The sequence below is a fragment of the Mercenaria mercenaria genome, chromosome 7 (assembly GCF_021730395.1).
Source record: "Mercenaria mercenaria strain notata chromosome 7, MADL_Memer_1, whole genome shotgun sequence".
NCBI lineage: Eukaryota > Metazoa > Mollusca > Bivalvia > Venerida > Veneridae > Mercenaria > Mercenaria mercenaria.
This window is the reverse complement of record NC_069367.1, coordinates 64,240,753-64,266,047: the sequence shown is the minus strand read 5'-3', so window position 1 is coordinate 64,266,047 and position 25,295 is coordinate 64,240,753. Positions and strand designations below refer to the sequence as shown.

General features: G+C 33.3%; 1 protein-coding gene and 1 long non-coding RNA gene across 3 annotated transcripts; one reads left to right on the top strand and one right to left on the bottom strand.

The window, feature by feature from the left end:
* The first annotated feature begins 1,699 nt into the window (after positions 1 to 1,699).
* LOC123554045 (sulfotransferase 1E1-like) lies at positions 1,700 to 24,832 on the top strand. The gene is made up of 5 exons (XM_053548549.1): positions 1,700 to 2,144; positions 3,054 to 3,183; positions 4,123 to 4,217; positions 23,863 to 24,049; positions 24,485 to 24,832. Exons 1-5 carry the CDS (start codon positions 2,067 to 2,069, stop codon positions 24,589 to 24,591), a joined length of 597 nt encoding a protein of 198 aa, XP_053404524.1. The 5' UTR covers positions 1,700 to 2,066; the 3' UTR covers positions 24,592 to 24,832.
* LOC123565943 (uncharacterized) lies at positions 8,533 to 22,197 on the bottom strand. Of its 2 annotated transcripts, XR_008371774.1 has the most exons (5): positions 22,162 to 22,197; positions 21,563 to 21,676; positions 12,417 to 12,527; positions 11,497 to 11,577; positions 8,533 to 9,099 (listed from the first exon to the last, which is right to left on the bottom strand). It is a non-coding gene; the product is annotated as an uncharacterized LOC123565943 (long non-coding RNA). The 2 variants fall into 2 exon arrangements; XR_008371773.1 differs by lacking the exon at positions 22,162 to 22,197 and having other exon boundaries at positions 21,563 to 22,121.
* Positions 24,833 to 25,295: the final 463 nt, after the last annotated feature.

Below are 25,295 nucleotides of genomic sequence, written 5' to 3'. Positions count from 1 at the left end.
AGAAATAAACGCAACAAATATCATTCAAGGGTATTTGTTGGGGAACAATTTATACTCTTGTCTTATTCAATAATACATCCTAAATATCATTGAAAAAAAAAGAAAGAAAAATATAATGAGTATGAAAAAATGTCAGGTTCGAGTAAATAGGGGACATAGCTGACTTTGCCCCAAGGCAAGAACTTTATAACAAGATAAAAAATGTTATTCATTGTGGGATGAAAAAAACTGAATTGAATCGAGGATAAGTCGAAGGTGCGTTTTCTAAGACAACTTTAAAAGGCGTATAATAGTCAATTTTGAATTTTTGGGGGGAAAAAAATTCGTGTTTAACCCCTAGGTCAGTTAAATTGTGTTTAACCCCTAATGGTTAGTGTGTTTAAACCCCTAGGGCGGTTTTTTAAAAGGGATTAACACTAGGTCGGTTACAGTTTGGGTTTAACCCCTATGTCGATTTTAAAATATGTTAACCCGGTCATTTTCAGTGTGTTACCGCTATGTCGTTTTTAAAGGATAAGTCCGTTTCACTGTGAACTAGGGGTTTTCCTGTTATACTAGCGAAAAATTAGTTTTACAAACCGTAGTCTGCGTTGCCATTTGTCAAATTTAAAGAAGAAAACATCGCTTTCTACTCTCAGTCAGGGGGGCCGAAATTTTACGGGCCCTTTTTCCCTTTAGTTATATTAATTTCAATATTTTCGGGACCTTTTGTGTAACTTTTTTGATGTTTAAGGTTTACCTGGGGAAAAAGTGCTTCTTATAGCTGTTGTTATTATGCCCTTTGGAATCCTAAAATAAAATAATTATAAATATTAAAACGACAACCTACTTTGCCAATATTTAAAAGTACTTTAAAGACAGGTTTGGATTAGAACTAGTCGTTATTGGTTAACACTACAGAAAAAAATATATATGTTAAATATTCTTTATTCATGTCGTATTTTGTACGTTCAGTTGTTTTTTCGCATATGTGCAATGTCCCTTTTTAAAGCCCTATTCAACAATGTTTCTAAAATATTCAGAGAAACAAGCGCTTGCATTTTTGAAAAGTACCCAAAAAAATCGTATTTCTTAGGAAAAACAAGACACAGGGAAGGATTTCTAGTTCAAACACTGGACTTTGAAACTGCTAAATGTTAACTGACGATAGGGGCCCGCTTGGGGGTAAAGGATGAAGTTTCCGTATTATAAGGTAAACCCCCTTTCCCATATTATTATTATACCAGATTTATATAGCGCCTTTTTATGATCAATTCACTTCAAGCGCTTACATGTTTCAAATGCAGTCACACAGGGCGCATAATTTACCACATACAACACGACGATCTGACCAAGGGGCAGGTGAGACAAAGCCCCCCCACAGAGAGACAAAATCAGATACAGGGTTCCGGGTAACTTGCCTAGCCCTTGGGGGAATAGACAGCCTGGTTTTTTAAGTGCCCAGTGTTGCACGATACACGCAAGGATTGTCGGGTTTTTGACCCCGTACACCCCTTTGTTGGGGGGGAAACTCTGAAAAGCGTTTTTGAAAAATTCCCGAGAGCTGCCCGGGGACGAACCCCCGACCCCAGGGGTAAGGCCCGTGTGCCCAACCAGAGTATCGTCCCCCTTTTATTTTTTACTGTGTTTTCAGAAATTAAAACAAAAGGTGCGGAAAAAACCGCATCATCAAGCTCGGTGAAAAAATGCGGGACTTTAGAAATGTTTTAACACCAAAAAGTAGCCAAAGACAAAGGATAAAGACATGGAAAAACTCTTGACTTAGATATAGTTTGGCTATAAGATATCATTGGTTAGTGATTTAACATATATAATTCCGTAACTGAAAAATTACATACTAAATATTAAGAACTTGCTAATTATGGAGAATATTTTAAATATTAATAATAAAGTGTTGTTTTTTTGTCATATAAGTTTTAATGAAATAAGGTAAATTTACATCTTATGTACTGTTATTTGTCTTCATTTTCAATTACTAGTTAATTTATTCCACGGACATACGCATTACGTTAATTCATTGGATATATCGTTCTATTGTTTGCGAAGGTGTAAAGTTTGTTGAACAAATGAACTCGCCCCGGATGATTAAGTCACATCTACATCACTTTTTGCTTCCTGTACAGCTACAGAAAGGAAAAGGCAGGGTATGAACACTTTACTCTAACATTTATTTGAGTTGTAAGGCATGTGTATCTATAAAATAAGAGCACGAACAAAATATTAGCTTCCTTATTATAGAATACCTACATTCGGCATTCAAGCCGGTCATACTAAAACAAGTATTTCTTTTCTATTCATAAAGATGATAAGTTATTAGCTTCCTTGAAATAGTATTATATGTAAATAAAATCTAGAAAGTAGATCCCTCGGAAGCACCGAGAAGAAGGCAAACAGTGTGCGTTTTCTTGTCATGGTTTCTGCTACTTGTATCAGTTTTGTAATGTATTTCAATATTCACATAAATGTTATTGATGCCATCGTAATCCTGATAACCAACCTTGTAGAACGATTTAAAAATCGGTGAATCAGCAAAATGTCGCTTGACAATGACTAGCTAATTTGCTTAAATCTGTAACGTCACTGAAGTGATTCTTTAATTTGTTTTATAGTAGTACCGTTGTTAACCACCCAGATAAATATATATAGACAAACCATGCAAGTGCTTATTTGTTCACCGACAACTTCCCGATATGAACAATTATTTTATTCATTGTATGGGTAAACTTTTATGTATTCAACCGGCTACTTAGTACATTTCAAAGGGAACCCGATGGCCGAGTTGTTAAGGTCAATGAATTCGAATCAAGGCCTCTCTACTCTACGAGTTTGAACCCAGCAAGAATTGTCATGTTAGAAAGCCATTCTGCTTACTATTGAAAGATCGGCGGTTCTTACCAAGTGCCCCCAGGCCTGAAATAAATCTTCTAGGGACACCTGGAGCGAGCTTCTACTATTAAAGCTAGAAAGTCGATATATGACATGAAATGTGTCGGCGTGACTTAAGAGCCACCTAAAAAACAAGCAAACAAACAAGCAAATAATATAAATTTCAGATTATCTACATCGGAAGAAATCCAAAAGATATAGCAACATCATTCTTCAGACAGCTGAAATGGACAGGAGTCCTAAAAGAAAGCGATAACAATTTTGAAAAGTTTGTTGATGCATTTGTCAGTGGGACTGGTAAACTCAAACATTCGTTGACTTACTGACATATTCATTTTGCCTTGATAATTTTTATATCATTAACTTGCATCTTGTTTTGCTTTTTGCTTAAGTGTTATGTGTCACCTGTTTATATCATATAGTTTGGAAGCAAAATAGTTTGAAAAAAAATCATAAATGAGCCGCCCCATGGGAAACCCAAAATAGTGAGTTTGCGACCAGCATGAGTCTGGTCAGGATCCATACTTTTCGCTAACGGTTTCTCTAATTACAATAGGCTTTGAAAGCGAACAGCATGGATCCTTACCAGACTGCGCGGATGCGCAGGCTGGTCTGGATCCATGCTGGTCGCAAACGCACAATGTTGGTTTTCTCATGGCGCGGCTCAAATGTTATTCAGAGAAACCAGGTAAGCATTCAAAGGGACGGGTCTGTAATAAATGTATTTTGTAGGGATTATGCATGTTTGTGTGTAATAACATGACATTTAATGTGTAAGAAGGTAAACTAAATTAATAATAATGACAGTAAGGTCTGTAGCGTTTGTCATACTTGTCAAACCGAGTCTGCTATCATTTTGCTTGATTGCATCCATGCTTCCAAAGGATATTACAGATTTTATTGACTATCACAACAGCATTTTCAAGTGCCGTGTTGCGGCCGTAAAAAAAGTCCCCGTACTTGGATTCAGTGTGGTTATAATTATTTTGTAGTCCTTTTGGGACCATGGAGACATTCAATATCTATGTAATAGAATACTGCTTAAGCCGTTTCTAGGGGGTGCGAGGTATATTGCACTTTCCATAACCTCATGAACAGACTCTTGCTTTGTTGCATTATATGATTCCAAAGGATCTTTTTATAGATTAAATTAATCTTAAGTTACAGGGTCATAATACGTTTACGCTTGCTTCAACATAGAATGCGCATATATAAAACTGTATTTTAATTTTACAGGACCTTACTGCCCCTGGCCACGCCATGTTTTGGAGTTCTGGGAAAGGCGGAATAATAAAAATGTCCTATTTCTAAAGTACGAGGAAGTTGTCCGTGTAAGAAAGAAAATTGTATACACATTATATGAAATAACCGATATGTATATGAAGCTAAAAAGTTAAAAAAGATATTTGAAGATTATAAATGAATTTCCAAGAGTTTTTTTTGTGAACAGGTAATGGTTGCACCAACATGTAAGATCATATGGCGACTGAGTAAATAAGATGTCCAAGGTGTCAGCAAACGATTTCAAGCACCAGGTTTAAAATCATCTAGAATAAGAATTTCTTGCATTTTTTGGACAATGCTTTTTTACATTTACCGAGGGAAGTCTGAACTGGACCAACTAAACTGCCATGTAATATTTTTGTTTTAAAATCAAATTATATCTTTATAAAAACTGTATTGGCAATAATAGATATTGTTTTGAATTTATTTAAAATGAAAGATTTAATAAATATATTTACGGTCAATTTACATTTCTAAAGTTATTGCAGTATCATCTAGCGGTATTATGCAGTGACATGTCATGAATGATAATTGGCACGACTAAACCTATTTCTGGCACGATGGCGTAGTTGACAGTTCCATACGTCACACCATTGTCATTTAACGAGTGGTTTATTATATACCTAAGTGGAATTTCCGGATATTGTTAAAGTCTTTGACGTGCCCAATAACCAGTTTTAGTGCATACATCCGAGTACGGGCATGGGTTCCGTACCGGTGTCGCGTGAATATCACACGCGTGGTAATATTACCACGCGTGTGATAATTACGCGGCGGCGTGAGAATCGCACGGTTCCGGGTATAGCCGTGATAATCGCACGGGCGGTCTTAGCTTTAGATAAATATACCAGTATGATACAAAAAATAATTCAGGAATGATTTCTGCATCAATGGGTATAAAATAATTGGGTGTTCAGGCGCGTATCAATTCGGGGTTGTGCATCAAAGCCACATATTTTGAAAAAAAAAGGGATTTTTTTTTCATAAATATAATTAAGTTTTTCTTTTTAGAATAGTTTCAATATTTTATCTGAATTGGACTGATATGAATATTAGGAATCCAGGGGCGGACAATGATGGGGAAAACACGAGCGTGCATACTAAAATAAATATTTCGGTAAAATTTTTATTTAAGGGAAACAATTATACTCTGTATAAGCGGACTATTTATGTGCGTGGAAACATAATTATAGCATTGCATGCTCTCCTTTTTTGAAAGAAATAAAGAAATCTATCTATCTTCGAAATCAATTATAAATATGTTTGTGTACTGCAATAAAACGAAATGTTTTATGATGAGCTAATACGTCTTTATAGAAACAGGGGCGGATTATAATTCACGCCTTTTTGATAGAGAAATATGACGTACAGCGTATGTTAAATCACACGGGTGTTGTTAGTTTTAGACATATATACAGAAACCACGTACAAGGTTATCAGGAATGATATTTAATATTCAGGTGCGTAGCAACTCGGTGTGTGCATCAAAGCAACATAGTTTTAAGAAAAAGGAAAGTGTTGTTGTTTTTTGTTGTTGTTTTTTTTCATAAACAAAATGATTCAGACCTTTTTAGAATAGTGTTAATACGTGTCCGTATATTTATTTTGAAACCGAATATTATGAACTGATACAATCTTTAATAATCCATGGGCGGCTAGCAACTGATACGAACTTTAAAAAATCCAGGGGCGGCTAGTCAGGAGTATACTACGATAAATGTCTATGCAGGCGGCGTAATTGTAGGTATATATGATATACCTATATAATGCAAAAATGATTCAGAATGACTTCTGCATCTATTTTTAAAACTCATTTTCTGATGCGTGGCTTGAGGCCATCGCAAGGGTGCACACTAAAATGTAATAACATTTTGATGAAAATGAATTTATTTCTATTTAAAGAAAATAATTATTCTGTATTGAGCAATTATCTGCGTGGTAACACAGCATCCTGTGGAATTAATTTCGAAGTGATTTTTTCCGTGTAGTGCATTAAAATCAAATGTTTAACGACGAGTTGATTCATTAAAATAAACAGGGCAGGGCGGTTACTTAGCATTTTTGCGGTTCGGCGTGTGGCCGTTAAAATCGTACGGACGTTTTTAGTCTAAGCTGGAACAACTGATACGTATTAGACCTTCCTGGTTTAAGACATATATAAAATACGAGTACAATGTATTAATTTTTTCAAGAATAATTCCAGCATTTAATGGCGTATTTTTTTTTTTAATATTCAGGTGTGAAGAAACTCGGGTGTGAGCACCAAAGCAACATATTTTTTTTTAAAAAAAAATGGAAAATTAATAAAGTATTTCATATTAAAATTTGCCTTCAAAGGTTCCTGTATATTGTGATAATTACTCGGCGGCGTGAGAATCACACGGTTTCGGGTATAGCCGTGATAATCGCACGGGCGGTTTTAGTTGTACACATATTTACCAAAATGATACATAAAATTGTTCAGGAATGATTTCTGCATCAACGGGTATAAAGGTATAAAATATTGGCTATTCAGGCGCGTATCAATTCGGAGGTGAGCATCAAAGCCACATACCTTGAAAAAAAAGTTGTTTTTTTTTCATGAAAATATGTGCCTTTCTTTTTAAAATAGTTTCAGTTATTCAATATATTTTATCTAAATTGGACTAAAATGCTTAACAACGAGCTGATAAATTATAAAAAATCCAGGGCCTGGGCGGGTACTAGGCATTTTTGCGGGGTATTTATTTATTTATTTACTAGATATTCAGGTGCGTAGCATAAAGTGAGCATCAAAGCAACATATTTTGAAAAACAAAATGGGAAAAGTAATAAAGTATTTCATATTAAAAGTTGTCTTAAGGTTTCCGTATCTTGCGAAAACTACGCGGCGGCGTGAGAATCACACGGTTTCGGGTATAGCCGTGATAATCGCACGGGTGGTCTTAGTTTTAGACATATATATACCAATATGATAAATAAAATTATTCAGGAATGATTTCTGCATAAACGGGTATAAATAATTGGGTATTCAGGCGCGTATCAAATCGGGCGTGTGCATCAAAGCCACATCCTTTGAAAAAAGGAAACGGCGTGAGAATCACACGGTTTCGGGTATAGCCGTGATAATCGCACGGGCGGTCTTAGTATTAGACATGTATACTTTGAAAACGAGATGCCCAAGGGCAACATGTCGAGCCGGCCGGCTGTCAAAAGGACTGGGAGTTGCGCACGAAACTCTGTCTCACTGAGACAAACATTTGTGCCAAATAAAACAATTGGTTATTTTATCAGGTTATTTTATAATCCCACATTCAATGACAAAGTTATTGTCCGAACAAGGTCAATTATAGCCATATTTGAACTTTAAACTCCAAGTGTGACCTTAACCTTTGAGATACTGACACAGGTGTTGCGCGCGATACGCCGTCTCATGGTGGTGAAGAATTGTGCCAAATTATTTTAAAATCCCACATTCAATGACAAGGTCAATTATAGCAATATTTGACCATTAAACTCCAAGTGTGTCCTTGACCATTAAGATATTGACGCCGGTGTTGCATGCGACACACCATCTCACGATGGTGAACAACTGTGCCAGGTCATTTTATAATCCCACATTCAATGACGAAGTTATTGTCCAGACAAAGTCAATAACAGCCGTATTTGACCTTTAATCCCAGTGTGACCTTGACCGTAAGATGTTGACTCGGGTGTTGCGCGCGACACGCCGTCTAATGATTGGTGAACAATTGTGACAACTCATTTTAAAATCCCACAATCAATCAATGACAAACTTATGGTCAGGACAACGAAATACGGACGGACACCGAACAGCCATTTGGACAACGGGCTCTACAAAAAACGGCGTGAGAATCACACGGTTTCGGGTAAAGCTGTGATAATTGCACGGGCGGTCTTAGCTTTTAGACATATATACCAATATGATATATAAAATTATTCAGGACTGATTTCTGCATCAACGGGTATAAATAATTGGGTAAGTAGGTCAATCAAAAAATATGAGCCGTGCCATGAGAAAACCAACATAGTTGGTTTGCGACCAGCATGGATCCGGAACAGCCTGCACATCCGCACATTCTGGTCAGGATCCATGCTGTTCGCCTTCAAAGCCTATTGGAATTGAAGAAACTGTTAGCGAACAGCATGGATCCTGACAAGACTGCGCAGATGCACAGTCTGGTCCGGATCCATGCTGTTTGCAAACCCACTATGTTGATTTCCTCATGGCGCGGCTCAATTATAGTTATCAGGTATGAAACTCTAAGACTCTTTAAAAATATTTTTCAATAAGTGTTTAACAAACTGGATGGGTTTAAACTGGATTGGAGTTAAATGGAAAATCATATTAAAGAAACGATCTTTTATGAAACTTGCAACATTTATTTTATGTTTTACAATTATAGGATCTAAACACCAACTGTTACAATGTAGAATGTATAATAACGTGTCTTTCCTAGTAATGCCATAGAAGCACAGATGCAAATTTATTTCAATATTTATAATTTAAAGACTTATCCATCATTTAAGGGAAGAAATTCTCAGCAGATTAAGATTATAGATCTATGTACTGAATTTGCACAACTCAAAGCCACTAACCCGCACACCCTGTGGTGAGAATTTATGAATTTACCTATATTCACCTTTATGTTGCATATTTGAAGTTCTAACAATGTACTTTTCATCATTTTTCAATTAATCTAACTTTAAACTGAAAACCTCCTAGAAACTGTGATTCTATAAAGTGCACACTTGAAGATAATCTGCTGAATATAATCATCATATATGAAAGTCCTCCTTAAATCAAATTTCACAAATTGAATAACAAATTCATCTTCTTTGACCATGTATAAAGGCCTGGCATATGGTATGAACTCCACTGGACAGCATGATGTGCCAAGAAAGCAACTTCAAAAGCTGATGTCTGACCTAAAATAGATAGAAAAATATTTTATAATGATGTCACTTAATTGCAGTATCAAATGACAAATATATTGCATATAGAAATAGCTAAATTTGGTTTTATCCAAAACATTTTCCTCATTCTTTTTAACAAGTCTGCTTTTTGCTTAATAATATGCTACTTTATATGAAGGTCACACTGACATTCAACATTTTAATGTAGCAAAAAAAAACAAACAAGAAAACAAAACAAAAAAACAACAACAACAAAACAAAAAAAACAAACAAGAAAACACATGATATAACTCATGATAGTGTCAGTTCTTGTGCTCAATTCTTTTAAGTCAAAAAAGGACCATAATTCAAGATAATTTCAACCAAGAGTTACCTAACTTGGTTTTTGGTAGGTTTGTTGACAAGATCTTATATAAACACTCATTTTCTACCAAATTCTGATCAAACTATCTTATTTTTATCAATATCTGGACAATTTTAGCCTATATTTTCTTATAGGTCAACTAGCATATTCCCTATATATTTATAATCCCCACTAACCAGGATCCTGTCCAAACCAATCTGATAAGGATCCATAAAACACCTGTGGACTTGACATGTAGTCCATGTCAGAGGATCATAAATTTTAGAGATATGTACATACATAATTGATTATTTCCAGTGTTTTGCATTTTATTGATTGAAATGCAGCTTTTTTCAGAATACACATATTTTTTAGTTGATGATATACTAATTGTAATTTCTCAGTCATGTTGAGTAATGTCCCAACCAATTAAAATTTAACTCTTACAGCAATGCAATTCTCATCCTTCTAGAAAAACTTTACCTGTATCTAACAAAAATAATTAAAATGTTTTTAAAACACAATAAGAGAAGTGGCAAGTACTTTTTATTCAATTATTATTATCACTGCTGGATTTTATTAGAAATTAATGAAGCGCTCCATTGCGTTTTAATTAAATATCATTGTAATAAAACTTGATTCATCATAAAATGAAAGTACTATTGTATCTTATCACTATTAAGCCCTAATTTAATCAAGTCTTCTAAACTTGTTGTAAAGGTAAGAAGTGATTGGCTGTAAAGATGAAAATGGTCACATGCAATCTGTGTACTGAACAGCAGCTTTATAGTAGCTTATTATGATAAAACAGAAGCTAGTCTATCAATAGTCTAGCCTTGTAAATTGTCCCTTACTGCAATGCATTGCAGAGATAATTATCATTATGGATAATGTTAATCAAATTTCTAAATAAAAACGGGGCATCACTCTGAAAATATTGCTGACAGCCTCCCTTGTCAAACATGTGCATACAGTATCTTTGAAAGCTAAAATATATTTAACTTAAGAAATAAACTTGAACCAATGCTTACGCCAGGTTGATGGATAATCCACCTATGCAGTTCACAGCTCGATGAGGTGAACATATTTGTCAGGTTTGTTTGAAATCCTTCAAGGGGTTCAAGAGTTACAGAACGGAAGGGAAATTGCTAACCAACAGACAGACAGACGACACCGAGGCGATAACATAATACGCTCCTTCAGGCGTATAAAAAGGAATCGAGATCTTTATAATGGTGATACAAGTTGTGCGCAAGTTTGGTTAAAATCAAATCATAAATGAAGGTGCTATTGTGTAGACAAGGTCAAAATAGCTAATTTTGGCCCTTTCAGGGGCCATAACTCGGGAACCCATTACGGGATCTGGCCGGTTTAAGAAAGGAACCAAGATCTTATAGTGACACAAGTTTTGTGCAAGTTTGATTAAATTCAATTCATAAATGAAGCTGCTATTATTCAGACAAGGTCAAAATAGTTAATTTCTGGCCTATCAGGGGCCATAACTCTCGAACCCATAATGGAATTTTGCCAGTTCAAGAAAGGAACCAAGATCTTGTGGTGATAAAAGTTGTGTGAAAGTTTGTAGAAAATCAAATCATAAATGAAGCTGCTATTGTGCAGACAAGGTCAAAATAGCTAATTTTGGCCCTTTCAGGGGCCATCACTCTGGAACCCATGATGGAATCTGGCCGGTTCAAGAAAGGAACTGAGATCTTATGATGACACAAGTTTTATGCAAGTTTGGTTAAAATCAAATCATAAGTGAAGCTGCTATTGTGCAGACAAGGTCAAAATAGCTAATTCTGGCCCTTTCAGGGGCCATAACTCTGGCACCCATAATGGGATCTGGCCAGTTCAAGAAAGGAACCAAGATCTTATGGTGATACAAGTTGTGTGCAAGTTTGGTTAAAATAAAATTATAAATGAAACCACTATCATGCAGACACGAAATTGTGGACGGACGACGGACGAAGGGCGATCACAAAAGCTCACCCTGTCACTATGTGACAGGTGAGCTAAAAAGGCAAAACAAAATATTGATATAAAACATTACAAATATCACTGACCTTGAAAAGTTCTCTATCCAATAAGAAGTACTTCCACTGATGCAAGTGTTAGCATGAAGTTCTTCGATTTCATTGTCTTAACTGGAAGTATATTAATTTTTTAGATTACTGTTAAGAAAAAAATTATAGTGCAAAAATGATATAAAGCACAGAGGTAAAAAAAAACAAAACAATAACATGTTATAAAAGCAAATAAAGGACTTAGTTTCTACATACACTGTACCTACATTTTGGTAAGTATTCCATGTTCAAAGACATAGGTTTTTTATATTCATAAAAGTTCTCCAGATTTCTTTATAAGAGAAATTTTGCATTATCAAAAATATTTTATGTCAACTGTCACCATAGTAATTACATACATAATATAATGAAAACACTTTAACTGCTTTACAAACTTTAAGTATTTTACTCTCTAAATCTTAACATTAGAATGATTTTAAAGTCTAAGAACTTTCAAAGTTTGATAAATATGGGCGAAGTTTTTTTTTTCAAATCCTATTGTCATACTTTTCCTTTTAACATATCTGTCATACTGACACTACAAATTATCCTGTCTATACAATGCACTAATGGCATATTTGCCAGTAAACACACTGATATCTGTAGACTAGCTCCTAGACTATAATATATCTTTTTTTGAAATATTTCTAAAATTGTGAATATAGCTAGTCTACATCCTGTGATTACATAAAAGTAATTTCTCCAAAATAAAATCACTAAATTGGACTGGCATCTGACACTATTACATCAAAGTAAGAAAAATGACAAAGGTTGAATTTTTTTTTTTTTTTTACTAATTCTTAATTATCAGTCTAGTGGCTAGTCTATGAGATTTGTAACTTATATAGTATAACTTACAAATACTTTTATAAAAACCCTTCACCATGTTCATATAGATCTGTAAGTATGTCCATCCTTACCTAAATCATTGAACTGTGGTGACAGCCTGTCCAGCTGCAGATACTGGTTAATCTTTCCCCATTAAATTAAAGATGGTCAGCATGATCAACCATTGACTTTCAAGTAACAATCTGAAATATGCATTTATATGTGTTGATAATATAGGTTTGTTACAGTGGAGCCCTGTTGAGAAATTCATGAACAGTTCATGAATAATCCTTGAACTATTCCAGAACTTTGTTCATGAACAGATCATGAATAGTTCATGAAAGTTCGTGAACTACAAATGGGACTTTTTACGGCATCAAAAATTCATGAACTGGGCATGGTTCATCAAGTTCATGAACTGGACTGGTTCGTCAAATTCATGAACTGGATGTGTTCATCAAAGTTCATGAATTGATAGGTTCATGAATTTGATGAACCAGAAATTCGCGAACTTGATGACAGTTCATGAATAATTCTTGAACTATTCGTGAACTATTCATGAACAGTTCATCAACTACAAATGGGACTTTTTGCGGCATCAACTATTCATCAAGTTGATGAACCAGGGGTTCATGAACTGAAAGTAACAAGATAAATGGAAAGTTGATGAACCCAGCTGAATTAGAAACAGTGATTTTGACAATAGTGACGTTACTATAGCAACTGCCTGATAAAGCCTGTCTGAGAAAAGCAGGCTTTCTCAGGTCAGTGACTTGAGAACACTTTGCACTGTTTAAACCTGCTATTAAATCCAAGGACATCGATTGTGTCCATTTTGCATTTAAAAATTATTACACCCTCATACGACACTTAAAAAGGTCTTTAAATTCCAAAATATAAAAAAGCGGAAAAAACAACAAATTCCCCATGCAAAAACAGGGCCTTTGCAGAATATACTTTTTATCTTTGCCAAATATTTGCCATAACCTTTGCAGAACAGTTGCAGCACATGATTGCTGAATATTTTCCGCAGACGAGTAGAAATGGAACGAAATGTGCAACTATTCTGCAAAGCTTTTGCAAATATACACAACGCACACAGAATGCAAATACTTCGCAAACAATTTACAATTCACAGCTGAATCTTCGGCAAATAAATCGCAAACTGATTGCAAAGTAATAGCAAAGTATTCGCAACTTGCATGCAAATAATATGCAAAGTATTCGCAAAGACGTAACAAACAGCATAAAATGAATTTCTGAGGTTCAAAGAAAAGGATTTTGTTTAATATCTGAAAAACAAATCTAAATTCACAAAACCATTAAAATTTTGCAGTTTAAATAAATATTAAAAGTCAATCATTTCAGTGATCATTCAGTAACAATAACTAAAATCATGTAATAATGTAAGTTTCAACAATTGCTTGAGTAAAAAGTGTTTTATATAACTATCATTGATTAACATTACCTTTCTACATACTGCAATATTCTCTGTTCTTGGAAGTCTTATTGCTTAACATCATAGTATTGCATTATCCTTATTCAACAAAGTTTATATCCAGAAAAAATAATTAGAATATTATATAAATAATCTGTTTAACACAAGTTTGCCTCACCAAAATATTTCTACTAACTGATGTGTAAACATTTCCTCACAATATTTTCAAAAATCCTGCCATTTGAATATAGACCAATCAGAAAACAGAATGGTTAATTACTTCCTGTACCTAGAGTTACCAGGAAAGCAAATTCATCTATGTTAACTATTTGCAAATGCTTTGCTCTTTCATTTCTGTACAAAGTGTTTATTTGCAATACCTTTGCTAACTAAATGAGCTAAGTGTTTGTTTGCAGATGCTTTGCTGTCTGCTAATTTAATAAAGTATTTATTTGCAAAACCTTTGCAGTCTTTAATTTATCCAAGTGTTTATTTGCAAACCCTTTGCTTCAGTGTGATATGTTTTGCAAACTGTTTGCGAAAGTCTGATGCAAATACTTTGCAATCACTTGGAATATAGTTTCTGAGAAAACAAATATTTAAAATATATTCTGCAAATACATGACAAAGGGTTAAATGTGTATGGGTCCCAAGTGAAATTTTATCCGAAATTCAGTTGCTAGATGGTCTGATTTAATTTAATCTCAAGATTGACATTCAGAATAGTGAAAACATGTGACATTTTAAAAGGATTCTATATTTTTAAAATGAACAATTTATGACAACACCAGAATTACTTATTTGATATTCAGTATACTCATGTTCCTTTCAAACCATTCCTTACTTTAGTATGATATATATTTCCTTCTCATTTTCTGCACAAACTTCTAAAGAATTGCTTAATCACATGCGCAAAAAATTTCCCAGCATGCAACAAAATAATGGAAACTGATCATGTGACATAAATTTAATGTTCATGAACATTCATGAACAGTTCATGAACTTATTCATTTTATGTAAAAGGAAAACCAAAGTTTTATGTTTAATGAGTGAACAGTTCAGAAACTCCTAATTAGGTTCAAGAACTGATACTGAACTAGAAAAAGGTTTTGAATTTTTAGTACTTTTATTGAATCTTCGATGACTTTTTCTTAAGAACACATCAAGAATGTTTTAAGAATTTAATATTCTTAAACTGCTCATAAAATGTTCATCATTTTTTTCAAAAATTTTTCTTGGAATTCTATAGGTATATTGACATTCATGAAAAAATCTTGATTAATTCTTAAACAAGTTCATGAATATTTCAAGGATTCTGGTATGAAATGAAAGACACCAATAAATTCACCAACCAAGTTTCAGTGTACACCATTATTCTTTTCCAGTGACATTTTCTAAATTGCCAAATAATGATGAAACTTCTGTTAGCTATCCCCAATGTTTAATCAAAATTTTGTACAAATTGCAGACTACATAAAATACAAAATACATGTAGTAACATTCCTAGTCATATGTATGTTATCAGTAACTCTGGTATTAGCCTTCAGCTGTAAATACTAGAAGCTTTTACAAGTAAATGGATCTTGTTTTATGGATTTTATGAATTTCAGACTTGATTGGTCAATTCATTAATTTGAAGTTCATGAACATTGTGTATGAACTTCAGGTTCATGAACCATCAGCATAATTGAAATAAAATCAAATACTGCACTGGAGTTCTGAATGAAATCACTTGTTTGATTACTGAACTATTCGTGAACTTAAAATCTGATGCACCAAAGGTGAAATTTTTGAAGAACCAGTTCATGAATAATTCTTGAACTTTAGGTTCACAGACAGTTGGTGAACTTTTTCAGGAATAGTTTCATGAACAATTCATGAACTTTTGGTTCGTGAACAGTTCACAAACTTTTTGAGGAACATTCATCGCATTGTTCACGAATGGTTCAGGAATGTTCATGAACAGTTCATGAACGCTCGTCAATTCATGAACTACAGCTCAACAGGGAGGGATCAGCTATGAGAAAATATCTGAAATGCAGACAACAATTTTATTTTATATATATGGAAAAAAAATTCACCACTTGGAATATACTATTTCTAGTTAATATTAATTTAACTCAATATCAATAAATGGGAAAGTATCAATGGTCATTTTCTTAAAGTTATATAAAGTTTCACCATAGATAACATAATGTATAACGATGAAAAATTTTTTTTAGTTAGCATTAATTTTGTAGTAACTATATATACATTAAAACTCCTGAGTAAAATGATCTGGAACACATACTTTACTTAATAAAAATGTATTAGTGATAACATGAGAGCCCTTCTGAAAAAATGTTAATGTAGAAAATGTAATACTTAGGACTGGTGAATATTAAGTTATGTCCACACCCCCCATGATTTCTGAATGAAGGAATAAGCTGAACAATAATGGTAGACAGTTAAACCCTTATATATCACAGGCAAGATACACATAGGAAAATATGTGTAAAATTGTTTTAAAATTGGCCCTGCTGTTTCTGACCAGAACATTTTTAAAGTTTCCAATATTACAAATACAATGGAAAAAGTGACAATTACCCCTGACACCCACGTTTATAACAAAAAAAAATAAAATAATTTGTTCAGTTGTACAGTCTTTATAGAAGGTCATAAAAGGCCCATTTGTGTGAAATTATTTCAAAACTGGAACAGCAGTTTCACATATATATACATATCAGGAAAAGTGACCATGCCCTCTGGCATCCATGTGTTCATGCTCAGATGAGCTTAAAATGCAATTAATGTAAGAACATTTTTAATAAGATTTGAAAAAAAATACCAGTAAAATTTGACATGTATATGGAATAAGAAAGAAGACAGGGAATTTGAATAAGTAAGAAGAGAGGGAATTTGCCTATTAACACAGACCATTCTGCTTTTTAATTTAAATATACCACCAAAAAGTTTTGCATAAAAAAGGAGTTTTGCATATCTTTCTAAAATGTGTTTATTTTATAAATTCATTTTTTAATTTAGTATAGTTACTTAGACATGCACATGTGCAGAATAATAAAATGAGGGTTCCAGAGACAAAATAGAAAGAAATTCATCATGTTCATCATATTTTCCAATTTGCAATCACATAACAATAAGATTTCAATTACAGAATTAGGTATAATTATACTTGCTATCAGAAGTCTAAAAGTGAAGAGACTTAAACTGCATAAAAATGTTTTATTAGCTGTTTAAGAGATTTGAACCTGTTTGAAGATAACCATAGACTTAAAGTAACTTTTACATATTTTGTTACCTTAAAAGAATAATGATGCACAAATTGTTATTAAGATAGTAGTATGGTATAGTTCAATCCTTCACCTTCATTTTGGTGTGAGGGGGCACTGTGAGTGTGGCCAAGTGGTTAAAGTCTCTGGCTTCAAATCACTTGCCCCTCATCAATGTGGGTTTGAGTTGCACTAGAGGCAGAATTTACAGATTTTTCAATATATATGTTTACATATATTATGTACAAAGCATGCTGTAATGAGATTTTTCTTCTGGGTTTAATGAATTGTTATTAAAAGACAAAGAAAATCTCCTATATAAGTGACCCCTGCCCCACCCACCCCTCAAATACCAGACTTTTTAATCCCCAATATACAAGATCCTGTCTGGTTCAGTCTGAGTAGGGTCCATAAAACCCCTGTAGACTTGACATGTAGCCTAATTATTGTCAGAGAATCATAAATTTTATTGCCTACAGATAAGTTGGTTATTTCCTGTGTTTTGCATTGCTGTTTTTTTTTCTTTTTTCTTTTCAGAATGTACACAAAATTATTTTAACTGATAATATACTAATACTGATTGCTCAGTCATGTTGAGTAATGTCCTGGCCAGTTAAATTATAACTCTTATAGCAAAGCAATTCTCACTCCTTAACAATATAATAATTATTTAAGAGAAATTACAAGTTTGTTTATTCAATGATTATGATCTTTTTATCAAAAGTAACAAAATAAAACCAGAAAAAAATGATAATTGCTGAATTTTATTAGAAATTAAAGAAGCCTTCAGTTGCATTTTAATAGATAAAAATGGGATATGGACAGAAGGATTTTATATATTAAAAATGCATAATTCCCCTAGTGCTGTCTAAATAATGTTTCTTTTATGTATAATAAAATCCAGCAATAAAATTATATCATTGTTCAAAATACACATAATTTATTATTTCTAAAAGCTAAGTGCCTGAATGCATTTTTTACATTTTTGATAAAAAAAAACAGCAATGATGAGATGTAATTGTTAAAAAACTTGATTTATTAAAAATATGATAAAAACACTGTTTTATCTTATAACTTTGTTTATTTAGCCCAAATTCAATCAAGCTTTCTAAACTCCTTATAAAGGTGAGAACTGATTTGCTGTAAAGTTGAGAAATATCACCTGCAATTTATTTACTGCACAGTAGCTTATTATGATAAACAGAAGCAAGTCTATCAATGGTCCAGACTTGTGTATTGGCCCTTACCTCCAATACCAGACCTTATCATCCCCATAGGCCACATACCAGGCACACCAGAATCAGTGTCTTTAATTATTACTTACTGTAACAGTAAAACAGAATTAAGTTAGCTCTGTGTATATTTAACTGTTCTTGAAAAAGGGTCGCTTAAAAGCTCTATGGAGCTTATGTTAATTGTTTCACAAAGCAAAGGTAAATAAAAAATTACTTTTACCTCTACCTATTCCAACTTAGTTAAAATAATTGGACGTTCAGATTGTTCTATATTTGGGTGGTTTTCAAAATAATGAAGAAAACCGTTTAACGTGGGACATAGAGCTGAAAACCTATTTCTTACGGTGGTCACCTATTTTATATGATAGCAAATACTTCAAATTTCAAGGAAATAACTTTGGGAAAGTGTTGAGAAAAATCTATCAGAAAATAGTTCAGCCTTTAATTTGAAAGTTCAGTGAATTTCAATTGCAGTATGATTGGTGATAAATGTTGCAGTGTTTTATGATAAGGAAATATATTAACAGTTATATTTTCAACATATATGATAAGTAATAGGTTAGACTTACAAAGTCTGTTGAGACCAAATAATCTGTAATAATATTAATTTCTTCATACTGACACTGACATTTTCTCAGAAAAACATTTTCTCTCTAGGCTCATCTCAACAGAGGCAAGAGATATTGTAAATTTTGTCAGAAAGTGGTATCAGAGAGGATTGATTTTATGGCCAAGTGCTTTACATTTAATGACTCTAACCACTGATGCCAGTCTAGTAATAGGTGTAATGTGTATGGTTTGAAACTTATTCAATCAAATGTTTGTGGACATTGGTTTTTATAATCAGCCTTTCTGCACAAATCTGACATGAAAATAAAATTTTACCTAGAAAATTTTTTGCTTAATGAAAATTTATTAATATATTATTATAAAACCTATTTTTTCCTCAAATTTTGAATGTTTAAAACATGCCAAATTTCAAGAATGTCCATTAATCTTAATTTCTAAAATTTTTAACTCAAAATTGAGTTATATTGCAGATGCACAGGGGACACATACTGAAAATCAGTATTATATTCATTCATTATTAGTTTACTGTTCATAAAAAAAATTTCACAACAAACACATGCTTATTCAACAGCATGTGTTCTTTAAATGAAAAATAAGTGACTTTAAACATAACCAACACATTGAAATCATTTATTCTACATGCACTGCTTACTGAGAGTAGAAAATGACAAAATGCCATGCATGGTAAAATGTGATAGTAAAATTCATACATACTTTATTATGTTACTAAGAAGATGCACAGGGGACAAACTGCAGCAAAATATATATTCATAGAATATGTTCATAGTAAGTATTTTTTTTTCAACTACTCAGTATTCACTTGTGAACATTTACATATATAGGTAAACTTAAGAGCTTGAGAAGCAAAAAAAAATTGATGTTTCCACTTTTTAACTTGAAAACTGGTTACTTCTGAAAAAATGCAAACAATGAATTTTAAATTGTCCAGAGTTTCTTATATAATGGTAGATTAAATGAATGTCAAAAAAGGGTGCACAGGGGACACCACTTTTGGCTTTGTGAATGTTGAACAGTCCTTAATATGTGGACTCCCTTTCAAAGAAAAATTTGAGCCGTGCCATGAGAAAACCAACATACTGGGTTTGTGACCAGCATGGATCCAGACCAGCCTGCCGTCCGAACAGTCTGATCAAAAACCATGCTGTTCGCTTTTAAAGCCTATTGGAATTAGAGAAACTGTTAGCGAGCAGCATGGATCCTGACCAGACTGCGCAGATGCGCAGGCTGGTCTAGATCCATGCTGGTCGCAAACCAACTATGTTAGTTTTCTCATGGCATGGCTCAAATAAAGTATAATCTAATTCTATTTAAAAAAAATAAAAGAAATCTGACACTTAACAACTAAAAAGTTACAAAGGGGACATTTTTGGGTGTATAGACATTCATCAAATGTCTGAGAAAGTTGATCTATTAAACAAAAACATACTGTGTCTTCACAGCTGAAAGGATAAAGATCTTAGAAAAACATTAGGACTTAAGAAAACTAATGGGGTTATGAAATTGTAGTGTTCCACATTAAAATTTTGTACTTTTTCACTATATTTTTGTGAAGAGGGTTCCATCACAAGATGTGAAATATTGGTGCCGCCCAGTGATAGTCGGAAATCGACGGTTGGGTGAAAGATGTAGATGTAGATGTAAGATGTTGTTGGTAATGAAAAAAAAGAGTATTCTGCTTTAAATGTGCAGAGTTTAAGCTTACTGGAACCACACTCTCGAGTCCGCTTCTTGGAATAACCAGTACTAGTGTCATATGAGAAGTACTGACCCCACTGGGGCTTGAACCCACGACCCCTGGATTGAGCTGAGCCAACAACTTACATACTACATAATTTAACATAAATCAATGAGGAACTCGTGCGGACGCATTGGTTGATAGGGCTAATACGCTGTCCTACAGAGGTGAAGGCCCCAGGTTCGATTCCTGGCAATTCCCATTGCGGTGTGACTTTGGGTAAGGCACTTTATCACGATTGCCTCAGTCGGCCCAGCTGTAAATGGGTACTCGCAAATTGCTGGGGGTAAGGTATAACTGGTTTTAAATGTTCTTAAAAAAGGGTCGGTCAAAAGCTCTACAGAGCTTATGTTCATTGTTTCACAAAGCGACGTTAGATAAAATTTACCTTTAACCGAATCCCCTTTTGATCCATGTAAGTTTTTTTTAAAATTAATTTCAAAATTGTGACACAATAGGCATTTAAACCTATAGAATTTCATGGGTCAGCAGCGATGAAAATTTTATCAGAAATTAACTACTTCCAATATTTTGATCTTTCGAGTGTTTAACGCAAGTGGGGACATTGCCCATACAGTATATCTATTATCATATAAAAAAAATCTCAACATCTCCTCTGTTCCATATGGATCCCGTTTTATATTTTTGGATTATATTCCAACTGAACATCTAATTACGGATCACCTTTTTCGAATTTCAGTAGTTGAAAACAGCTAATAAATCACAATTACAGCTGCTCAGTAGACCTAGATCTATATTGTAAAATTATGTCACTCTGGCCAGTCTTTGTCTGAAGAAGTCTTAAGAGCAACCACACTACCAGTAGGTGTTATTAAACTGATTGTATGTAATCTACTAGATCCATATTATATGTGGAAACAGATAAATAAGATAAACAAGTGACTGTCAATCAGAAAGATCTAAAATCTACAATATTTTATTTCAAAAGTGCAGATATATCGATACTTACTTTCGATTTCGCAAGCTCCGCCATCTTGTCTCTCCAGGCGGCGAATGATGAAATTAAAACGTGCGAATCACGCTTTTCTCCAAAGGTGTAATTACACCGATAACAGATATTTGCCTATGGGTATGTCAAGCAAGTTATTAGAGTCTTAAATTAACAAGAAGTTTTACTGAAAAATAATAGGACAGTTTTGAAATAAGCAACTCATTATTTGCACAACGCGGCCATGTTTTTCGTAGATTTTTAGACAAAAAGGTCATTTTCAGAGCGTGTAAATCTTATTATTTTGAGTAGCTATTCACAAACAACAGTCCCATGCACAATATTTAACACCTCTAGCAAGTTTTAAGACAATCTGATCCGTGAAAAAGATAAGTTACTGTGTTCTGCAGGTTTTTTTAGAAGCACCATAAAAGCCGGTAAAATACGTCAAATTGGGCATATTCAAATCAATATATTTAAATTTCAGGAATATAAAATCAAAATCAAATTATGTAAGTTACAAAAGCTGTCTTTGAGAATTAAATATGCAAAATTTTGCAAATATTGGACAAAGAATAAGCATTTGGGCAGGTTTTGAAAAACATATATAAACCGTGGACCTGGTCACGACCGTGTGATAATCACGCTACACCGGTACCAGTAATAAGTTGAAAATAACGATACTTGTTCTGAGTTAGTTATTTATTGTTTGACATAAAGTATGTATCTAAAAATATACGTTGCAGTATAACTTTCGTTTTTTAAATAATGGACTTGTATTACTAACATATGAGCCGTGCCATGGGAAAACCAACATAGTGGGTGTGCGACCAGCATGGATCCAGACCAGCCTGCGCATCCGCGCAGTCTGGTCAGGCTCAATGCTGTTCGCTTTTAAAGCCTATTGGAATTGGAGAAACTGTTAGCGAACAGCATGGATCCTGACCAGACTGCGCGGATGCGCAGGCTGGTCTGGATCCATGCTGGTCGCACACCCACTATGTTGGTTTTCCCATGGAACGGCTCATATATAAAACAGTGGACAAAACCGTTCTGCGTAGTTGCCTAGCTCTATATTAATGTTGTCATATTTCAGTAAATTTTTCTGATTATTTATTTAAACTTGGTTTATGCAAAGACTGGTTGCATTTAGTAAGTATTTATCACTTTGTGTCAACATTATATATAGTTATCGTTATACACTTTGTACGATTTTTAACTCACCTAAATATTTTGGAGTACACGTACTCAATGAAACGTTTAGCGCTTTTCAGTACCTTTAATCAATAAAATTAATGAAACTATGCATATTTCTTTAAATGAAAATTAAAAAATAAATCGAGTGTTACTATGATACCATTTTATTTATTGTACGACCTCAACGCAATTTTAAAAAAAAAGTCAAAAAGATACATAGAAATGTCTACAATTTACAAATGAGCAAATTTTGTTTTAAAGCAAGACATTGTTGACAAAATAAATTCTTTATCCTGTCACGTCTTGGGAATTAATCTAAAGCTGGACTGATATTTGACCTATATCAGTGAACAATCAATATGTATACATCTTTGTGTCCATTTAATGTTTAGCAGTATAACACCATGTCAAAGAAATACCTTTACCAACAATCTACTAGTATAATACTTGTTTTACTTTGCTGTCTTGTACGACTGGAAACATAATTTTTTCTCAAAAAGTTGGCCCTCTTTAAAACAAAAAAGAATGCCATTTGTAAAGAAATAAAAATTAACAATTGCTGAAAATTATGTTAAACCTGGTAATGTGAAATTTCAGCACTTGGACATTATTGCAAATGTATAAAACGAAGATACGTAACTGGTCTTTGAAAACAGTGAGTTTTAAAGGCGTTGAACTCTCCGAAAATTGTTGTGTATATACATGTTTTATATGCTGTTCATTTTTTATGTAAAACAACTCTTTCTTTCTATGACTATGTTGTTCCAATATTGCTTTCATAATATGGGGCGTGTCGTTAAACTGAAACTGAAACTGAATAATTTAATCAAACGCCTATTTTATACAATGATATATTTAATGGTTTGTACATGATAATAGTAATAATAATGATAATAATAATGATAATAATAGTTATTATAACAATATTAATAATGACACTTATAATAATAATAGCAGCCTTATTGTAATAAATAGTCATGATCGCACCCCTAGTCGTTAAATAATAAACACTACTTTTGAGAGTATTTTCGTGATTTTTTTAAAAACGGGCAGTTACCGTCAAATGATATTTTATTAGTATTATGAAAGATAATGAAAGATAATGCAGTTTCGTTTCTATGCAGGATAAACCAAAAGCTATTAGACAGATAGCTCAATTTCTTGGCAGAACGCTGACAGACGATGACGTCGCAAAAATATGTGACTACTGTTCTGTGGACAAGATGAAAAATAATCCAATGTGTAACATGTCATACTGGAGAGATTATAAGAAACTGTATGATTATGCAGACGGGGGCTTTATTAATCAAGGTACGTTTTGTCAAAACTAGCATTTGTTCTATAAAGATTTTGGGTGGTCTATTTATTTATATATTTAGTGTTCTCACAATAAGTTATAGATAACTCCAAGTATATGTTGTTAAGCATTTTGAAGGTCTAGATCTAACTGATCAACATGAATATTTGCATGTTTGCATATTACCTACCATAATTTTGTAAACAGGAAACCGGTTTTAAGTAAGATCGTCAGTCACAATGAAAACAAGCATTTATGTAAATTTCGGTGAAAAAAAGTTACGCTGCAATATCAATATGTCCTAATTTTGTTTTTGCATTTTATGGTCGTACTGAGTAATAGTTACTCATATAATTAAATTTTCTTTGAACATGAATGGAAGAAGCGAACTAAAGAAAACAAAAGCAAACAAGAAAAAAATAACACTTTATTATATATGCGTTTTATAGGAAAGGCGGGGGCATGGAAAAGTTTATTGACGCCAGAGATTTCAAAGAAAATTGAAAGACTTCTAGACGAAATTGAAGGTTCTGGACTTACCTTTGATGAAGAATAGATGACCATTTCTGAATGTGAACATAAATATTCTTATAGTTATTCATGTTCATTTAGATGCTTAGATATCGTGTGGTTATTTGATTCCAAATGTAGGAGTGATGTAAAAATGGCATAGTCTTTATACAGAGAGCCAGCATATAACCTAGCTGAATTGAAAGTTTAATATGTTCTGTTACAGATGAAAGAATGAAATGGCATAACAGCACTTATGTAAATAAAACATCTAGATATAGAGGAAATTTAGGTTATTATTACAGTGTTTGTTTCTCAATGTATCGCTGTACGCGTTGAAATTAGTCATGTCTCAATGTCACAGTTAAATAACACTGTTTAGTAAGTTAAGGTAGTTATGTACATTTGGGGAGTGAGTTGGGTTTTACGGCGAATTGACACAAAATGGTCATATATCGCCGAGAACAAGTCATATTGGAACCGCCAACCGTAAAACATACCTTAAATCACCAATGTAAAAATGTAAAGCGTATCAAAAATCATCCATGTAAAAATGCAAATGTAAAAATGTAAAGCATATATAAAATAATTTATGTAAAAATGTATATACGTATGTGTCAAAATATCAGTTGCAAACATAATACTATTGCAAAAGATGTGAATAAAAGTATGAAATGTGCTTTAAAAACGATAACATATTTCCGACTGAAACCTTTTTCAAATAACTCTTTCAAAGATTGAACGTCATAG